Raw genomic sequence first — 21,300 nt, forward strand, 5'->3', positions numbered from 1 at the left:
TCAAGCTTTTAAGTACATAACCATTATTGTGCTGATCGCAATTTCACCCCCAAGGACCACATATCACCATGTACGGATCCCAGGTCTGTATGTTGACCATGATACCAACACCAACTATAATAACTCGGCTTAAAAGTAAACTGAGTGCTATGCCAACCCCGCAACAGGATGTCACATTCAGGAATTGTGCTTTTTATGATTCATAGTGGGGCAAAAACACTTATATTGAATAACGTGTAGAGCCTATTACAGATATGGTGAGGGAAGCTGATGCACACCCACTTGGAACGCAGACAGGAGCAGTTGAGAAGGTTGCCGAGGGCGTTGAAAATGTCTCGGTCACGGTTGCAATCGGGGCAACGGGAGACCGCAAGCGCCAGTGTAGTGAGGATAACGGATCAGGTGGGCAGATCACAGCAGAGGGACTACCACAGAGTAAGGGTATTATACGCACGTACAACCGACGACGCCGAGGGGTAAGCGCACAACGGGGCAGTAGTAGCGAGCTATTGCGGACCGAAGTAGTCTAGGATGGACCAGCAGGAGAGAGCACAGACCAACTTGAGAGCGTGGCGGCAGGGACCAACCTGGACTGATTCTTTCTATTTTCTTTTGGTTTGTGTTTTCATTGTATTTTCTTTCGATTTTGTGTTTCGATTTTGTGATTCGTACTGGCCTCAGACTGAGACGACGGGTTATGACATGGGACAGTCCAGTGTATATAAGCTGGAGACTGCGCACAAATTGTATTCTTATGATTTTGATATCAATGAAATTGAAACTTTCTCTCCCGCGCGAGAGTTCTTGCTGCTGGATTGTGGCGCCTTCGCCGAAGAAGATGAACAACTGTAGAACCAGAGGAGAGGAGCTGGGAGCTCTACCGAAACTATAGGCAACGGAATTTTGAGCAGCTGGGCGAATCCAACCGAGGTGCAGATGTCTTCCATCCCAGAGACATCTAGAGGCCAGGGCGGAGGAAGGAGACTCGGTTGAGGAGCGTGGATGCCGATCATCCGAGCGCTTTTCTGAATTGTTGCACGATAGTCGAACGATCATCTCTAGTGGTAAGATCCTTGTCTCTGTGGATTCTCACCGTGAGGATGACTTGTTGATCCGATCGAAAGAGAAGAAGATGTTGACGCTCTGATCGATTCAAGATTTCTCGTACGAAAGGAGTAGCTCGGTCTGATTCATCTTAGATCAAAGGATTGGAGGAGGAGTTGAAGTGCTGGCAAGAACGATCCCTGTTACAGGCAGATCGCCTAACGTCTGGCTTAGATCGGCTTAATTTCTTCTAAAAATCGGATCTTTCATGTCGCAACTGATGCTTACTTGTTGTGGATGATTTGCGACGAGCAACGAAGCTGAATCTGTCGAGGAATTGGAAGATTGAAGACGAAGAACAGACGCTGAGTTTCTATTCTGAAGCAGTGACAGAAATCTCTGATAATCTGTAAATTCCCGACGATCGGAGACTGATATGAAGGCAGAAATGGCTCAGATGTCTTCGTAATCATTAGAGGATCAATCTGGTGAAGTTTTGGAAGAATCCGAGCTGATTTGGATAGTTCACCAAAGCCGATCGGAATCACGGCGGCAGATCGCAGAAATCGACGGCGTTGTTCCTGCGATAACCAGACTTTGGCCGAATTTCCTCCTCAACGAATGGCCAATTGGATACGAATTTGGGGCTGGTTTTTGAAGCGTCTAACCTCCAGATCTTAGCTTCCTCCAGACCAAATTTCGCGATTTTTGAAGAACTGTATGCCGAGATATGATTTTTTGAAGGAGCAGAGGTCTGAACGCTGGTTTCACACCTGCGAGAGGGATTCTTGCCAGTTTCCCCTATTTCTGTTACAGATTTGGGTGAAATCAATTCTCTGGTGCATTATCCATGACTCAAGCTTTGATTAATTGAAGAATATACATCTACTTGATCTCTTGATTCATTTGCAGCACCAGATCCTTTGTTGCTAGCTAACGCGGTGAGCTGGTTCCTAAGCAAAACCTGTATTTCTAAAGAGCGCGCTGCCGGCGCTGAACGGGGCACCTGTTTCCCCCTTTTTCAACAATCAACAACGGTTCAATCGATCCTTGGTGACGCTCCTAACCTCCTGAGATCTCCAGATTATCTCTGTGTCAATTTCTGCAGTGACTGCTAGTTTCTATAAGCTGCTGTCACAGAATTCTCAGGCGAGCAGGGACTGATCAGCAGGAAGACGACGAGCTGTTGTAGAGTTGATCATCGAAGGGATGAACGTTGGCGTCTAAAAAGCGTCTGCTACCCCCTAATCTACACAAAACAAGGGTTTCTTACACGATTCGGTGAAGTGCAGAACCACCTTGAATTTCTGTACTTTTGGTTTATCAGTTCTTGATCTGTTGTGTTCTTGTTGAATTGAGGTGAATCCGAAGAAGGCGAACTCAGCTAGAAGATCACTGCAGCTGCTGATCGAGGAGGCGATTGCAGTGGTGAATTGCTGAATACCAAGGATTATTTGGCCTTCTTCCTCGGTGAGTGCTGGACTAGCTCCAGCAAGGTACACACAAACCCCCCTATAGCTGTGTGGGAGGGTAAATTTCATTTCCAACCAACCTGCGGGTTTGTAGCTGATCGGGGATCCTCCAAGGCACGACTTGCCAAAGAGACATTCTCAAGCTACCAGACTTACCTAGGGCAAAGGTTGTGGTTTGCTCCACCTAGGGATTGTATAAATGGTTTGGCATGGATGTATATGATGGTTGAGTGAGTGAGAGAACAATTTGTATCGCTAACACTTGTAAAGCCTCACATTCCCACTCTTGATTGTAGTAGGTTGAGACTTTTGGGAGGGAAAATCCACTTGTATTCCAGTCCTAAGGGATGTATTCAGTCGGGGATTCTGTCCGACTTGGGATCGAAATTTGTATTCCCTATTCTTTTAACCTCCCTCGGCGTGTCCATCCCCAATAGATCTTGGGAAGCGACTGCAACTTGGTGATACTTCAGCAGCTGCAAGGGCAGGTCGCATCAAAAGCTAACAAATAACCAGGCTTCACAGAAGATTATGAAATGTGAAATAGTGCGATTAAGAAAGCAAACTCAAAGCAAGAGAAAAAGAACAATGCAAACTATATCAACAAGCTTGTTCAACCCAAAGAGAAGGTAGTTGCTTTTAAGTGAAAACTTGCGAGCACATAACCTATTTATGATTTACAAATGATGGCAACTAGCAAGAGTTCAAATGCAGAAAAGAGCAATTATGCGCTACTGAGCATCCTATAGCAGAAAAAAGCATCACCGCCCTTAAAGGGCATTCTACAGTATCTTAAATAACCAGGACCAACAGTGTCATGAACCAACCCTCAACAAATGCATCAATAATATGCAGAAGTGAATAGCCAACAATGTCTTATCCAAATCAAACCATAAATTGCATGTCTAAAAGCAAGATGACATTAAAAAATAATGAAATTAGAGAATAAAGGAGCCATCAGTGTGGAAACTAGTGAACACCTTTTCAATCAAATCTAAGACATCCTGATTGTCAATAAATTCAATATAGCTCCAGTTGATCTTCTCATTTGAGTACTCCTCTTGCTCTGTCTTAAACACATGCTGCCAAAAAGGAGCAGAAAACATCAAAAAATGTGAATAATAAGCAAAGAACTTCAACCATAATTACAACTCTGGATGTCCGTACCTCATTGAAATGCTGCTGAAGTTTTTCATTGGCAAAATTTATACAAAATTGTTCAAAACTGGAACAAAAAGAAATTTAACTTATTAGAGAATGATCAAGTCTAGAAATTTTAGAAAACACTCATGAACAACAAAAGCAAAAAAACTTAGAAAAGAAGAAACTAGGAAGATAAGGCAAGAACTAGAAAAGAAAAAACTAGTAAAAGATGCATCAAGTAAACTAAGATGCCATTGTAAAAAAATTCATTAGCTGCAACAGTATGCAGATAAGAAAGAGACAAAAAAGGACCAAACTAAAAGCAAGATGAGATCATTGTGCTTCCACCCTAAGAAAACATAAATGATAAAAAGTATAACTTCATTCAAAATAATTCTGAGTACCTCCAGTCCCCAGTTAAACCACCACCGTCAATTGCACAAGGCCATAAATCAGTTCAAAATGATGCAGGAAGATGATAAAAGAGAAAATCACACATTAACTAAGTGCATATAATGAGAGGAATCATGGTTTGGAAGCTTAAACACCAAGCTTTTTACAAAGAGGAAGCTCAGGGAAGCTCAAGCTCAATTTGACGGAAGTTCATTCCCTTCAAAATGAGAAACCACCTTCTCAATTGGCACACTTTTGCTGATTAATCAATTTCCTCATTCTTTCCGTTGAATTATCCATGCTTCAACTTACATTTTATATTTTTTCCAATATCACATATGATACTCTATCAATATCTAAGCTCTCAAACAAGCACCCAGGGCCCCCTAGACCTCAAAGCTTGACTAGCAGCCTAGGCTAGCACACTTGCTAAGCAACCAGCTACACTAGAATGACTGGGCCATCATCTAAGGCACCTAGTCAGTAGTCACTCGAGAACTAGTTTTTTTCCTTCAATACAATAGATTTTTTTCCTTCTTTTCCTTCTGCTTCTTGTTTTTCCGTTTCTTCTTCTGCCATCTGAGGCAGATCCTTCTTTTCCTTCTTTTTCTACTATCTAAAGTATTTTTTTTTCTTTTTTATGAATATTTTTTGAAGCAGATCATTTTTCTCATCTTATATGAGACTGCATTATGTACATAGGTGTATGTACTTTCAGGTATGGTTACAATTACAGCTCGTGTTATTTTTTTGTCATTTTAAGTCTGTATTTGACACATACATATATGAAAGACAATTAACACGCAAGGCTAACATAGAAGCTGTGAGAATTTATTTTCACTCTTTTTCTTAACTAGATTGGCATTTTCAGGCTTAGTTTAGGCTTTTAAGTTGCAAAGAGTCAGATAAAGGGTTTACAAGCTGGTTTTCAGGAAATTAGAAGATTTTATATGCTCTATAACATCGAAAATTGCTGATGCCGAATTGCAAGCTTGCTCTCTTTGTACTACAGAACCATTAAAGCGTAATTATTCAATTTCATTTAATTTGATATTTCAAACTTTTGATTATTTTATCATCGTTTCATGGAATGTTTAATATGCTAATGAAATGTTATCATGCATTTTAATTGTTTTTTAGTTATAAGTTGGTAGTTGACTAATTGTAGTTTGTTTATTGAATGTGTTTCATTGCTAAATTTTAACAAACAGCATAGCTTTTGATTGGGTCTAGCTGCTTATCCTTTAGAGGGAAGGAAGGGAGGCTAATGTGCCTTGTGTTGCCTAACTCCCGCTAGGCTAACCCTTAGCTCTTCTACCAGCAAATATTATTTTAATTATATACATTATTCTTTGGGTATCAGACTTTTACTTTCTTTCACAATTTTAATTTACCATTTTCACTTGTACAAATTTTTCCTTAATTAGCTGTTTTATAAACACATTTGGCTACCAGCTGCACACCAATTTTTTACGCTCAATTTGCAGAGCATTTCCTGTTATATAATATATATATATATATACACACACACACACACTTAGGTGTGTGACTTAACCTGCATCGTTGGGCCTATAGATACAAAGTCATATGATACCACCAAATTGCATCACGATAACATACTGCAACATAACATCAACATATTCTAAATTTATTTCTTTAATTCAAAAATCTTTTTTGAAAAAAACAAAAATAGCAATGAAATTCAGGGAAAAATCAAGAAAAATATGTTCTCTACAAAAAACATGTCATACATAAATATAGGCTTATACAGCTATGAATATTCATCAATTTAAGTATTCAACATAACATATTCTAATGTTGTAAGCCATAACACATCAAGAAATAAGTTTTACAGCACCATAGATCACAAGATGAAATTGTTTAATGGCAAAGAACAAATGAAAATATCATCATGATTATTCTTCATCTTCATTATCGTTCTCGTTGTCATTTGCACCATCTTCTTCAAATTGAATATCTACACCGAAATATCCAAGCACTCCCTCAAATCGACAATTCCTCCCTCAAAACACTGATTTCTTCTGGAAACCAGCAAGAATTCTCTCTCCTTCAATTCCTAAAAGTGTTTACAATTGAGCGGAGGAAAGGGTTTAAAACCCAATTGTAAAAGAGGTGACTCGACCCCTATTTTTGTGTGTTGTCCTGTATTGTAAGTTACAGTAGCTTGTATCCTACGCTATAAGGTATGTATCATATGATATGTATGACACACATGTAATACACTACTGTTTAAGATGTGGGTGGTATTTTAGTTTGTACTTCCTAAAAGATATTGTACATCTGTATAGTAAAATATGCACGACACTGCATATACATGTATTTGTAACATATGCGTGTTTAATTGTGTGCATTTATGTGTATGGCTTGCCTGATTCATAATCACATTGTTTTTACTCTTTATCACATTTCATATTCACAAATATTGTTTTTGTGTTTTAAATGGCAAGGTTTTTCTTGGGTACAATATGGTGAGCTTGAAAAAAAGGGTAAAACTAAATTTTAAAAAAAATATATAAAACTTAAAAATCGGGGGAAAATAAAATAAATGATAAACTAATAAAACAACATCAAAAACTAAGTATATAAGCAACAAATAAAAATTAAAAAATAGAAATGAGCAGTCTGGCGTTAGAAAACATAAAAAATAGCCTAAAACGAAAAAAATGTGCAAAAAACATTTTAATTGCATTTTTTCGTTTTGGCACATTTTCAAAAACAAAAGCCGTCTTTTTGCTGTTTTATTTGGCGGACTTTTGTTTTGCATTTCCAATGTGTTTAAAAAAAACATTTTTTTGTGACTATGTTACATTTCACACTTTAAATATACAATTTAATCAACCATCTGGTCTCAAGTAGTCTTTCTAGGGCACTTTGACCCACTTGTCTTTGTCTTCTGCTTTTGACAACATGGACTTGGCTTCAGTTTTCAAATAAAAGATGTGTGCTTGTGCATGTAATACACGTACATGTACACGGCTATATATGTAATTATGTATATGTGTTTAATGTGTATATTTGTATATGTGGTTCATCTTCTTTTAATTTCACACTGACATTTTATGTCTTCTACTACTTTTGACACTTCAAAGTTCAAAAATCCTTTAGTTGATTTCACTTCAGTCAACCATTTGGACAAAGTCCCAATTAGTCCTTTTAGGTCACTTATCAACTTACTCTCAGACTTCCCATTTTAACAACTTAGAATGAGCTTTTGTTTTGTAAAGTAAAAGAAAGTGTGCATGTTCATGTGCACATATCTCTGCGCGCGTGTGTGTGTGTGAGAGAGAGAGAATGTTCCAATAAGATAATTCAAATACCTGTTCTTCTTGAAGCATTCAAACCCATATATATCCAACAATCCAATCTGCACCACAGAATCAGGATCTTGCCCGACTGACTTGTTGATTTTGTCAACTAGCCTGCACATCAACAAAATGAACACTTGAATACAGAAGGCCAAAACAGTACCCTGGGAACCAAATTTGAAAATCTACCAACCAATCAAATAAGCGAGAATAAACTGTCTTTGCTAATGCATCTCGACTGGCCACTGCAGCATTACAATCAAGAGCTTTTATGATATTGCCTTCACGAGTCTGTATTGAGCGTGTACACAATGTCGCAAGCAAAAGTTTGGTATTACACCTGAATCACATAAGGTGATAAATTTATAAATTTAAGAGAAAATTGGTACGCCAGAGATGGTAGATGAATACTTTAAACAACTCGGAACCCTGTTAGGAAGGAAAAACAAAATGGAATTATGAGAAAATAAGTAAACAACTGAAGGACACTAGCAAGCAGCATGAGGAAAAACGCCATGGCATAGTAGCTCTCGAATAGTTATGATTCAAGGCAAATATACTTGTAATGTTCAGCAATATGAAGAGCTGACATGCAGCAGAACAGGGACCAAAAAGAAAGGAGGAGGTTAATGGCACTGCCATGAAAAAAAAAAATAAGTGGCAACAAAAAGTCATTGCAGCAGTATTTTTACAACTTGGCATGGTGGTAATAAATCCTTTCTAAAATAACTAGTTAGAAATATTCTATTAATACTGCATAAAACAACATCATCAACAGTTTGACATATGTATTGTTATTATCAGCTACCGACCAGACATAGATACATCTGTATTTAGAGGGTTCCAGAATCTAATTACTGCATCCATTACTCCTCTCAAATAAGTTCAAAAAATAACACTTGCAGGCACTACAAACATATGGAGACTTTCTATTGCCTTCAAAATCTCTTTATTTCTACTGTATTTTGCAGGAACCACTAGTTTTGTATACAGGAAGCATAATAAACTAGTAAAATACCATTAGTTTCTTGTACTTCTAACCACCGGCTGGCTCCCCTTCCCTACTAGTCGATAGTTTATCTCCAAGAGGACTTTATCATGCACATCTTGCAAATAAGTAAATTAGCAGAAGTAGATATGATGTATCAGCATATCTGACGTAAAATACCAGGTCTGAAACTACTTAGCTTGTGCAGACAGAAGAATAAACCAAATATATGCTGTGTTCTTTTTGTTTTCCGCTCTTTAACATTGTGTTACATTGAAGTAATGACCAAAAGATAGCCATCCCAAAATAGTATTGATCGTACATTTCATGGTTGTCTTCCAAGTTAACATGGGGAACCTCTATGAGCTAAAAATTAGAGAATATTCTTAGAAACAAAATGAACATTTCAACCGTAGCCAAAAGTATCATTCATGGCTGTTTCTAAGGAAGAATATTCAAGGGAATTTCTTCAGAAATAGTTTCTCCTTGAATAAGCTCTGGAGGTTTAACATCTAACAATAAATAAATATATAAAAAGATATTCCCAGTTACTATGAATAGGTATGGAAGAACGCAACAGCATACAAACAGTAGTGGTACATTGGAAAATGGAGTAATGAAACCTACACACAGAAGCCAGTGATGAATCTTGCACAAACCATTACCACCAAATACAACTTGCTAAATGTAGCGCACAAGTTTAAGACCTTGCTCAGTGGAGCCAATTGAAAAACCTTAAATGAATTACAACACAGTTGAGACATCCTAAGTTCCTTACTTAAATAGATCAGCTGCCATCTGCAAATGAAGGCTAGATTTGTTATCCTTAATAGTTGACGAATCATGCTCCCTACCAGGAGAAAATTGAATGTTTCCAAGATGTAGGATAGCAGCCAGAGTTCGAAATATTGCTTCCTGTCAAAAGCAAGAATGACAATTTTGTAAATATATCATATCCTGCAACTATTTTTAGTAACCAAAAACAGGCAACCTTTTCAAGCAGACCTGATCTTCAAGGCTAATGCCCACGATATCCATTGCCCTCCTTGTCTTCAAGTACTCTTCTGCATTATTAACTCCATCTAGCTCATAGGTTTTACTCTGATTCAAATAATAAAATGAGCTGGGATTTCCAACCTTGTACTTTTCAGCATCCTGTAGGAGAGCCCCTTTAGCCTATGTATTTTGTGTAGCTAGCAACATGTTAACCTTTAATTATTGTGTATAAATTGTTGTTAGCAGATTATACGAAAATCAATATGGCCTTCCTTATCATTATTCTATAAAAGCTAAAATGAGTCAAATGACCACAATAAAATAAACAAAAGTGATATTTCCCACCCTAACAACAGTTTGAATTTAAACAAACAAAGACCTGTCTAAAGCTTTCACAGGATGCATCTTGAGTACTTTCATCATCAGCCGAACTTGCACTGGACACAGATGGATCCGGACAAGATACCAACCTTTGACATGCTGCACCAGACCCAGATCCATGTATTTGCAAAGCTACTACAGAAAGGAGATCCACAGCATATATAACATTCATGTGTGCAAGACAGTAGACCCAGTCTATAGATTATACTAGCTAAAAATAATATTTTACAATTTTACGTTAGAAAACTGTGAGACTCACCGTGTCAGTTGAACGTGGATCCAATATCAAATGTCATAACAGGTAAAGCACACTTGGACTCAAATAGCAGTGTTGCGAATATTCATCAATGTATGTGTTTGCTCACTGATAAGGCATATCAGCCGATATGGATCACTGAGCATCAGTCTGTTTTAATTTTTGGATTTTCAAAAAAGGGATATCTTAAATTGATTAAAAAAAAGAAAAATACCTTGTATTTTGTTGTCAATGGATCGTTCTAGCAATACATATACAGACAGATATGGAGCAATATTAGTAACATCAGGCTTATATATTAGTAAGTCAATCCCTTTCATTGTAGTCAAACTTATATTGCAACAGGCTTTGTATAAGACAGCTATGGGTCGGACTTGAGCCACCGATACCAATGCATATGGCATTATTTGCTTGGTCCCAAATTTTGATCCAGGTAACCGTTAAGAATGGAATTGGACTAATATGTCCATCTTATTCTGAAACATAGTCACAAAAAACTTCCTCATATTTTAAACAACAAGGTTTTTCTCAGGTATAATACTGCGACTCTGTGAGCTTGAAAAAAAAGGGGAAAATATGGTAAATTTTTAAAAAATTAAAAAGAACTAAAAATTAGAAAAAATTAAAATAAGTGAGAAACTAATAACACAAACATCAAAAACTAAGTAGATTTGCATCAAATAAAAAATAGAAAATGAAAACAAGCAGTTTGGCATTAAAAACACGCGAAAATTTTGAACACTTTTTTTTCGTTTTGGCACTTTTTCAAATAAACTGCATTCTTTTAAAGTTTTAAACCACTGACTTATTCATCATGTTCTTTCACATTTTTTTTCTGAAAAAAGCACATTTTTTGTGACTATGTTTCTAACATTTTTGTATTATTTAGGGGTAAGATTTTTCATGAATCTAGTGCTTTTGGAGTTCAACAGATCCAACCGATCAATCATCCAAGACTCTGCCAGACAACACTGATCAGGACTAGTTTATCCAACTCGGTCCAAATTGGTTCACTATAGAGTATAAATAAATAAATATGTACATGCATGATTGAAATAATACAAGGACACATACATCTATACACATCCAAATATGCAGGTGGACATTAGCACCAGTACGGATCATAACAGAAAAGGTTTATGTTGAATAATATGTGTGAGGTGGTATTTTTGAATATTTAAGAGTTTAGGAAGAGCTCTTTATAAATAAGTGTTTTATTTGTAGACCTCTTTTGTAATTTGTTACTTCACCCTAATTCTCATTTAACATGAGATTAGGGCAGCTTTAGTGAATACGACAAAAAGCTCTCTCTCTCTCTCGTTCTCTTCTCTCCTCTCCCTTGGCTGCACGTAACATGGTATCAGAGCCCAACCTTCCTTGGGACTGAAACCTCTCTCACCGTGTTCATCCTCTGTCTCTTTCTCTTCCTCTTCTTCTATTCTCGTGGATAGTTTTGAGAGCACGACAGGCTGAACGTGCATATTAGGCTCGATCTAGGGTTTTCTCAAGCAAAAGATTAAAAACCCTAGATCGATACCTTGTTGAAGTGGACGTGGATGGAAGTTGCAGGTGTCTCCCTCACGTGGCAGAAGTTTCCTTTGTGGTCGGTGGTCACTACTTGTTGAATGGAAGTCGCTGCAGCCGTGGATATTGCAATCTTTTTTATTAGCCGTGGATCTGCCCTAGGTTTCTATCAGGTGTGGATCTGTCCTTCCTTTTGTTGGATGTTGCAGCTGTGAATATGAATTCTTTTTTATCGTGGATCTGCCCTTGCCGGTGTTGGATGTTGCAGCCATCGATCTGCTCTAAGTTTCAGTCAGCCGTGGATCTGCCCTAGGTGATAAAAAGGCCGTCGATCTGCTCTAAGTTTCAATCAGCCGTGGATCTGCCCTAGGTGATAAAAAGGGTACATTTTTTTTGTCTATCGTAGAAAACCCCTTATCATTTGCATACTTTATCATCCCTTTCGGCGGTATATATTAGTGTTGTTCTCTTTTTGTGGGACTTGCAATGGAGCCTGGACAGCAGTCTAATATGGGAGACAATTCTAAGATCGAGTCTCATACTGAATACAAGGTGGTTGGGAATCCTTTCTTCTATGGTTCTACTGTGAAATTAGATGGTCACAACTATGAATTCTGGTAACGAATGTTTATGATATCTGTAGTAGGACATCAGAAAGACCACATCATTGAAGAAGATGAACCGAGTGTTAAAACTGGGAAATATACCACATGGAAAGAAGATAATAGTATTGTTATGTCATGGATCATGAACAGTGTGCAGACGGATATAGCTCCAACTCTTGCCTACTATACAACTGCCAAACATATGTGGACGTTCTTGAGAGAAACATATTATCATGACAAGATTGTCTCAAAAATTTTACAAGTTGAGGAACAGTTACTCAAACTGCAGCAACGTGAATTGGAACTATCTCAATACTTTGCTTCAATTGAAGTTGGGTATGAACAATTGAAAGCTCTTCGACCTCCATACCAGGCATGTTACAAGACGCATTTTGAGTAGACTATGGTGGCTAAGTTCTTGGCTGGTTTGTCCCCTAAGTATGAGGTAGCAAAAGTTCAGATGCTTACTGGAGCAGAAATTCCAGATCTTGCTGAGGCATATAATAGACTCAGTAGATTTGTATCTCTCTCTCAGCCCCAGAGTGAGTCACGTTCTGCAGCCTTAGTTGTGTCTGGAGGGCATGGACAAGCCACTAGGGGAAGAGGCTCAGGTCGTGGTGTAGGGGGCAAAGGAAGATTTCAATGTACATTCTGTGAAAAATTGAGACATTTGGAAGATAGATGTTGGGAGTCTGGGACAAACATGGTAGACCGGCTTCTACTTCCCATGGTAGGGGATCTAGCACTTTAGGGGGGCAGAGGGACCTTCTCTTCTCATATTCCTCTAGGGCCTGCCCGAGCTGCTACACCACTTGGAGACACTCCTTCCTCGACGAATTCTGAGAACTCCACAGTGACTATGAGTAAGGCAGAGTTTGATCAGCTTATGGCTCAACGATCTCTTCCTACCACGATGTCTACAGCTACCTCCTCGGTCATGGTGGATTCCTCTTTATCTGTTGGTAGTACTTCCCATGAACCAGGTACTATGTGGATTATTGATTCTGAGGCTTCGAAACACTTTTGTAGTCAGTCTCACATATTTACTTCATTGTGTCGTTTTCCACAGCCTCAACATGTTAGGCTTGCCAACGGAAAGCTTTCTTCTATTATGGGAATTGGGGATGTTAAACTTCTTGGTTCTATCCTTCTTTCTCATGTTTTATATGCTCCAAAGTTTCCTGCTAACCTTCTATTTGTTACTCAGTTGACAAAACATTTGCATTGTAGAGCCATATTTGATCTTGGTTCATGTGTTTTTCAGGACTTGCAAAATGGGAAGACGATTAGTGGCGGCCATGAGGACAAAGGAGTTTACCTACTGTCTGAACCAGTGGAGAGCATGGCATCTATGGCTCTATCTAAGCCTACTCCATATCAGTGGCATCTTCGACTAGGCCATCCTTCATTATCCAAGCTGCGCAGTGTTCTCCCTAATATTTCTGTGTCTGAGTCATTCCAGTGTGAGGCCTGTCAATTGGGCAAACACACTAGAAGTAATTTTCCTTCTAGCAGTAGTATGTCGAGTCATGCAGTTTTTGATCTTATTCATGTTGATGTTTGGGGGCCCAACCGGGTTGTAAGCCGGGCCAAATTTAGGTATTACCTTGTTATTGTTGGTGATTTTTCTCGTCTTAATTGGGTGTTCTTGTTAAAAGAGAGGTCTGAAGTTATTTGTATTCTTCAAAATTTCATTATTGAAATAAAGACTCAGTTTGATTCCATTGTCAAAAACATTCGCACTGATAATGCTTGTGAGTTCAAATCCAATACCTTGCTACAGTTTTACACCAAATATGGAATATGCCCTCAATTCACTTGCCCCCACACTTCTCAACAAAATGGTATTGCCGAACGTAAACATCGTCAGCTACCTGACATAGCTCGTACTCTAATGATACATAGTTGTGTTCAGGCGCAATTTTGGGGTGATGTCATACTCACTGCATGTTACCTAATTAATCATCTTCCATTCTCGTCTATTGGCAATCAAATTCTCATTCAAATTCTCTATCCAGATAGACCTCTGTTTTCCCTTCCACCCAAAGTCTTTGGATGTACTTGCTTTGTTCACATCCTTGGTCCTAATAAAGACAAACTTGGTGCACAATCAATTAAATGTATTTTCATTGGTTATCCAAAACACCAAAAGGGTTATATTTGTTTTGACTCCCACACTCATAAGCAGTACATCAGTGCAGATGTTACATTCTTTGAGTCACGTCCTTATTTTCACTCTACTCCATCACTATCAGACACGTCGTCGTCTATTCATTTACCTATCCCACTGGTTCCCCTACAGTCTGTTCCTTATGATTCATTCCCTAGTGTCAGCAGATTCCATGATCCCCCACTGGTATACACCCTCCGACACGTTTCTGCTCAGGACTGTCCACCAGTCGCTTCTCAGGATGTAAGTATTTCTGATGTATGTTACTACTCCTGCCCAAGATGCTCCTGACGTGTCTTTAGACTTAGCCATTGCTTTACGCAAAGGCAAAAGAGTGTACTCTTCATCCTATATCTCAGTTTGTTTCTACTACTGGTATTGGTGGGCGTCTACAGCAATTTGTGTGAGCCTTGTCAGTACATTCTATTCCCTCCAGCCACCAACATGTGTTACTTGATCCTAGGTGACGGCAGGCTATGCAGGATGAAATGGAGACTCTAATGCAAAGGGGCACATGGGAATTGGTTGATCCTCCATTTGGTTGTGAAGTTGTGGGCTCCAAATGGGTATTTACCATCAAGTACCTATTTGATGGCTTAGTGGAGCGCTACAAAGCTCGTCTTGTAGCAAAAGGTTATACCCAAACCTATGGGATGGATTTCTTTGAGACTTTTCTCCTGTGGCGAGGATGGGCACCATACGTCTTATTGTCTCCGTTGCAGTACATTATGATTGGCCCTTATATCAGCTGGATGTCAAAAATGTCTTCTTATATGGAGATCTTGATGAGACCGAGTATATGCAACAACCTCTTGGCTTTGAACGTCAGGGGGAGTGTTGTAAAGTGTGCAGGCTAAAGAAAGCTATATATGGCTTGAAACAAAGTCCTCATGCTTGGTTTCATAAATTTTCAAAAGTTGTATTAAAATGTGGTTTCAAGAGATCTCAGCTGGACCATTCATTATTCGTCAAGAAAGGATCTAGAGGTACTGTGGTGTTAGTGGTGTATGTTGATGATATTGTGTTGACAAGTGAATGTGAGCAGGAGGTAGCTCATACAAAAAAATTTCTACAACACTTTGTTACCAAAGATCTTGGCCAACTACGATACTTCCTTGGCATTGAAGTTGTTCGTAGTAAGGAAGGAGTGGTGTTATCACAAAGGAAGTATGTTCTTGATCTGTTACAGAACACAGGGATGCTGGGAGCTAAACCTGCAACTCTTTCTATGAACCCACGGGTACACCTATTTGATGTAAGGTGGGAGTGCACCTAGGCTCATGCCCAGTCATGCCTATATAAGACAAAGCATGCCTGCGCCTAGTCCATAGAAGTTGAAAAGACACTCAGTGATGCAGCGGGGTTCTTAAACACTCTTTAACAAGGACTAAATAGCGCTTGTGGAAGCTGAAGAGATAGTCTTCCACTCTTTCTTCAACATGGAAATGGCTATTTAAGCAAGCGGAACGCCCACATTTCATTCATGTTCAACTTCAGCCTTCTGTTCCTAGCCTCCTGCTCAGTTCAGCAGGTTTGCAGCCCTCCAATGCTATAAACTTTTACACTTGTCTTCAACATACAAGTATAATATAAATCATATAATATTGACTGTCATAGGTTGTCGCTATATATCACTATTAGTCATATTTTATAACTTAATCATTAATAACTTGATAATTAATTTATATAATTTCGGTGGCATCCTTCTGCATTGGCGGTGAGTGGAGTGCCACAATCCCGTTCTGGTTGGGCAGTGTCTGTCCTTTTCACTTCGTATTACTCTTTTTGTTCACTTTTTCTAACTAACCTATATATTAACTATTAAGTTATATATGACAATGTGACATATTATATAATATAAATTATATAAATGTAATACACACAGTCATATAACTCATAATTAGTGTAACAGTCGCTTAATTGCCCCTAGGCACACCCAGGCGTTAGGTGCAGCCTGTTGCCCAGGCTGTGCCTAGCAACTTTGATAACATTGTCATCCAGTGAATGAATGTCCTCCAAGATTTGAAACTCAATCATATAATGAACTTATATTATTTGAAACAGATTTAAAAAACTATGTTTATTAAAAAAACTATGCTCCCTGCATAAATAACTTAGTAATACATAAATCTCAATGCACATAAAAAAAGTACCTTTCCAGAAGCACATAATTGGTAAAAGCAATGGTAATTCCTTTCAGGGTCTGTTATTTGCACCACCCGTGATCGCTCCAAGAGGTAGGTTCTTATTGCAGCACCAGAGATTCTACCACTTAAGTCAAATTGGATTTCAACAAATTTTCCAAAGCGACTGCATAGAAGAAATTCAGGGGAAACGTAAGCGTGACAACTAACAACTGCAAGCACGAGAACTCAAGAAACAAAATGAAAGGTATAAATGATTATTACATCCAACATCAACAAAACAAAGCCAAAAGCATGAATCTTAGATGAAAATTCATCAAAAGGAAAAGAAAAAAAAAAATACTACCTCCAATTTAATCAACAATTGACATTACAAACTTATATGCCTATAAATAAGCCTTATCACATATTAGTTAAACACACGAAGAGTAAAATAAATACGGAAACAAACTCAATTCAGAGAGAGAGAACAAAAATCATTTACATTACAAAGATGCACAATTCACCTTGAATTGTCATTCCTGACCGTTTTTGCATTACCAAAGGCCTCTAACAGGGGATTTGACTGCAAATAGGAGCTTTAAATTAATTAATGAATGTTCACAATCAGCCGTGAAACTAATGCAAAGTTCATAATATGATAAAGAGAAGATGAAGAATCTGACTTCAAGAACTTGCTGCTCCACTGTACGATCATCACCAGCAGCACGACCACCCACATAAGTAAGATATTGCATTATCAATTTTGTAGTCTCCGTTTTCCCTGCCCCACTTTCTCCACTAACCAAAATTGACTGGCTCCTCCCTTCATTCATCATAGCTCTATTCTCATAAAGTCAATAAGGAAGCAAATGAGTGTCATTCGTGGAAACAGGTGAATTCCAACATGTGCAAAAAAATAAACCTGTATGCAGCATCAGCTACGGCAAAAACGTGAGGACTCAATTCACCGAGTGGCTTGCCCTTGTATTGCTCCATCATATGCACATTATAGAGATGAGGAAGCTTTGTGAATGGATTTACAGCAATTAGGATGCTACCAGTGTATGTCTGTCCAAAGAAAATTTCTTTGAAGCTCATAAAGGTCAGACAATATTAATATATTCATATGAATATATCATAAAAGGAACAATTGACATAACTTTGTTATTGATGGTATAATAACAGCAGCAAACAGCATTGTCACCATTAAACAAAGATGCAACAAGAATCTCCTCTTTTAACGGCAGGTTAGCAGTAAATTTGCCAGTAATTTACTTACGTAAATATCATTCAGTGCATATCTTCTAGCAAGGTTATGTAGAACACCAGGTTCATTCAAATATGCTAATTTGGTCATATCATCAACTCCACCAAATTCAGTTTCTGGATCTCTCAGAAGCACCTGCTTTAAAGAAGCAGAAACCTGCATAACCAAGTCATATCCATATTATGGTGAAGAAACTTCTAAAACAAACAGAAGGGAAAAGATGAAAACAGAACAATTTACTAACATAAGGATGACACAGGAGCATGGAAATGAAAATCTCCCACCACAATCTTTGAGAGTAAAATAAGTAATAAGGGCATATATGATGTGTAAATGTTGAAATACCTTGCTTCCAGAAACTGTCACCAAGGAGACATGCATACCACTAACAGTGAGAACTTCAGCTTCCACCCATGCATGTTCTCTATCTTCAACCCAAACTTTGGATCCCTTATGAATATTTGGCTTAGCATCCTAAGATCAGTGATGATATTTACAAAAGTAAGAACCAGAATTTTGACTAATTGAATTGACTGATAACAGAAACAATATGGTTCATGGACCACTTATGTCAATAACAAAAGACATGCAAAACTGCCAACTGAAGTTTTGAGTAATTTATAATCATGAAAACGAACTATAAGTAAGAATAAAGAATTTGCAGTCTGTTTATGATTTCCACACTTCAAAAAAAATAAAGCTAGATATCCAAAAGAATTCCATGCTGAGGAACTATAATTAGTAACACTGATTAATTATGTGGGCTGACCTTATCTAGGAGAAATTAGTGTCTTCTGATTGAAGGTCATTTTAACTTGCCAGTTTGTCCATAAACATTGGCCTAAATTTATTTGAGATAAGCTCAAGAAAATCAGTGCGTTCTTGGCTGTCCCTTGTTCAGTAGCAGGCCTTTGCAACTCCTTCTCCTAGGAGCACTATTGCAACCCCCTACCTCCATTCCTTAGCAAAAGAAAAAAGACCAACTAAAGAAAAGTAGGGCACATGAGATTCTTTTTATACAATTTCAGCTGATCAGTTGGTCTACATATTGGAAATTAGTATCCACGGTTTGTGAGTCATCTGATTTTTTCTTTGTGTACTTACAATAGATGAACATAAAAAATTAAAATCCAAATATTTATTTTCTAACATCTTTTTTAAGACATATGAGTGTATCCAGATTCTGAACAGCTTTCCATGGAAAAATCAAACGTCCAACTGTCTTTAATGGTTTTTTTCCGTAATGACTATTTTTCATATGCTACCACTGCAAACCATCTCCTCATCCTATCCAAATATAAGCTGCACCTGGTCTTCCCACATGAATGCAGATTAACTAACAAACACCTTCATCACAGCTATTAATCGTGCATCTTCGCCCATCAGACATCAGCTACGCCATCATACTTTGTCATTCATTATCGCTGATTGATTTCCAAATCTATTTTAACAGAAATCAATGCTGTGCTTCTCTTAAATAGGCAGCAAGCCTATTTAAACCCTTTCCATCTTTGTCCCTAGTAAACTCGCTGGGGACTGTAACATTTCTCCTTTTCTCCATTTAGATATAATTAATGTCGTAAAAATCATTAGTTACTGGGCCCACTGATCAAATTAGGAAACAAATAGCCCCTCTAAAAAGTCCACACCATGCATTGCGGCACGGATCGATACTTAACTCATCAACGACATGCTTAGCATTTTCAAGTATTTTTTCCGCAATAAATCGACGAAAAGGAAAAGAGAGGGCTTCCTAATTTTAGTAAATAAAGACGACCGACCATTAGCCATGCACACTAATGGCGACGTCCACTCAAGCACCCGATATTCCTATGCCTTCTAATCATGCAGCATCTCATTAGATGCAATTCAAACCAAAAAGGAGAAGACCTTTCACTTTGCAAGCCCCACAGGCAAAATGAAGAAAGGACCAACGGCAAGAAGCAGTAAGTTATGCAAATAGAATAAAAAAAGTAAAATAGAAAATGAAACCGAAAAGAGGGGGGAAAAAACATAAGCCGCTCCTCCAAATGACAAAATTAATCATAGTCTTCAATAAGACGCCAAAACGAACCAAATTCTAGTGTCTGAAATCGTAAGAACCACTCCGAGAAGCGATAAACGAAAAGAAATATTCGGAGTAATCATACCATCGCCTGGACGCAATTGCGCTGCCCGTCTAAGGACGCCATTGAGCGCCAAATTCAAAACGCTCAGCAAATCGCAGGGAGATGACCCTCAGGTCTCAAGGAAACTCCAACCATGGCGTCATACGAGCACCAATAACTGGAACAAGCGACGTGGAGGAGCAGCACCGACCAGGCCAACAAAAGCACGCTTCAAGAACAAACGATTCCAGGATCTCCAGAACAGGAAGGAAGAGAAACCGGAGAATAATCTCAGAAACCCTAGCAAGGGGCTGTCACGGAGTTCCCGACACAGGGAAGAGGATCTTCGCTAATTTTCAGCTTCCCGCTCTAGCGGGCTACTTGTACTCGACGCAAGCCGAAGTAACCGCCCTCGTAGCGGGGGAAATTTTCCGATATACCTCCTCCGGCTCCCGCCCACGCTGTTTTGTCTTGGGCGTTCTAACCGCCCCTCGTTTTGAGCGTAAATCTCAAGCATGCCACTTTCGGGAGAGATGTTTTTGCGGGAGACAATGGGCCAACCGTCACCAGCAAGGGGATGAAAGTCCCATCGCTCCAAAGCAACAGCACCGTCGTCCTCTTCCCTCGGCTCATGGAGGACGACGGTGCTCCCAACGTTCCTTGTGGACATGAAAGGTAGATCATACTTCTTTCATGGCCGCCTGCGTGAGCTGCTTCGCCCAATCTAGGTATCATATCATGATTATTGTTGAGAGTAGCATCACTGTGTCCTTACAATAACCATTGGTTCCCTAATATAAACTTTGGAGTGGACCATCCTGTCGCCCACTGCCTCACATCCAGTTTGTAGTGAACTCTGATGCTCTTGTGGAACAACGAATTCACGCTCAATGTTATTCTAATCATTTAGTTGTCCGATACACCTCACAGCGTACTCTACTTCATTCATCTTCCGGCTGCTCATTACCTTCTTATGTCATTATTTGTTTTGAGTATGCTTAAATACATGGAACTTTACTATAGATCTGGAGCTTTAGTTCAAATTCGATAGAAAGTTTTACCTCTAGACAAACACGAGACTTTAGTGTGGGAGTCGGGAGTTTTGGAGCCATTATGGAGCCTTGGTGTCAGCATTAAAGTTATACGAAGACATTTTTTGTCTGTTGACTTCTCAATGCTTATAATAAAAGTTCCATGATATCAAACAATTTGGGTAAATGAAAGGTAGAACAAAAATTCCATGATAAAGGTATATCGTATTAAATACCCAACCGGCATTTAGTTTCAGGTATTCAAATGCTACCTTAGGAACCAAATGCGTGTTTGCAAACTTGGAACTAAATACCTGGCTAAATGGAGGGTATAAAAAATAATGTTTGTTTTAGCATTCACATTATGACACCGAATTAAGCCTTTCCTACTTGCGGTTATCCTGGCTTTCAAACACATCCTAGTTTTATTACTTTTTCTTGGCTTGCATAGAAGTGTGTGGTCTTTCACC

The 21,300-nt window shown here is 38.6% G+C and overlaps 1 protein-coding gene across 2 annotated transcripts in view; it reads right to left on the minus strand.

Moving 5' to 3' along the window:
• Nucleotides 1-20,284, minus strand: part of LOC116262932 (protein OPAQUE1) — a 61,600-nt gene extending 41,316 nt beyond the window's left edge. Inside the window, exons 1-13 of one of the 2 annotated variants that reach the window (XM_031642470.2) lie at nt 19,842-20,284; nt 18,037-18,165; nt 17,704-17,847; nt 17,347-17,492; nt 17,108-17,264; nt 16,949-17,007; nt 16,452-16,608; nt 9,372-9,542; nt 9,145-9,281; nt 7,572-7,718; nt 7,391-7,492; nt 3,684-3,741; nt 3,497-3,598 (exon numbers count right to left, since the gene is read on the minus strand). In XM_031642470.2, coding sequence (XP_031498330.1) covers nt 3,497-3,598; nt 3,684-3,741; nt 7,391-7,492; nt 7,572-7,718; nt 9,145-9,281; nt 9,372-9,542; nt 16,452-16,608; nt 16,949-17,007; nt 17,108-17,264; nt 17,347-17,492; nt 17,704-17,847; nt 18,037-18,165; nt 19,842-19,883 — 1,551 coding nt within the window. In that variant the 5' untranslated portion in view covers nt 19,884-20,284. The remainder of the gene's footprint in view (nt 1-3,496; nt 3,599-3,683; nt 3,742-7,390; nt 7,493-7,571; nt 7,719-9,144; nt 9,282-9,371; nt 9,543-16,451; nt 16,609-16,948; nt 17,008-17,107; nt 17,265-17,346; nt 17,493-17,703; nt 17,848-18,036; nt 18,166-19,841) is intronic. The other variant, XM_031642471.2, reaches the window with a different exon arrangement.
• Nucleotides 20,285-21,300: the final 1,016 nt, after the last annotated feature.

This window comes from Nymphaea colorata, chromosome 10, assembly GCF_008831285.2.
Source record: "Nymphaea colorata isolate Beijing-Zhang1983 chromosome 10, ASM883128v2, whole genome shotgun sequence".
NCBI lineage: Eukaryota > Viridiplantae > Streptophyta > Magnoliopsida > Nymphaeales > Nymphaeaceae > Nymphaea > Nymphaea colorata.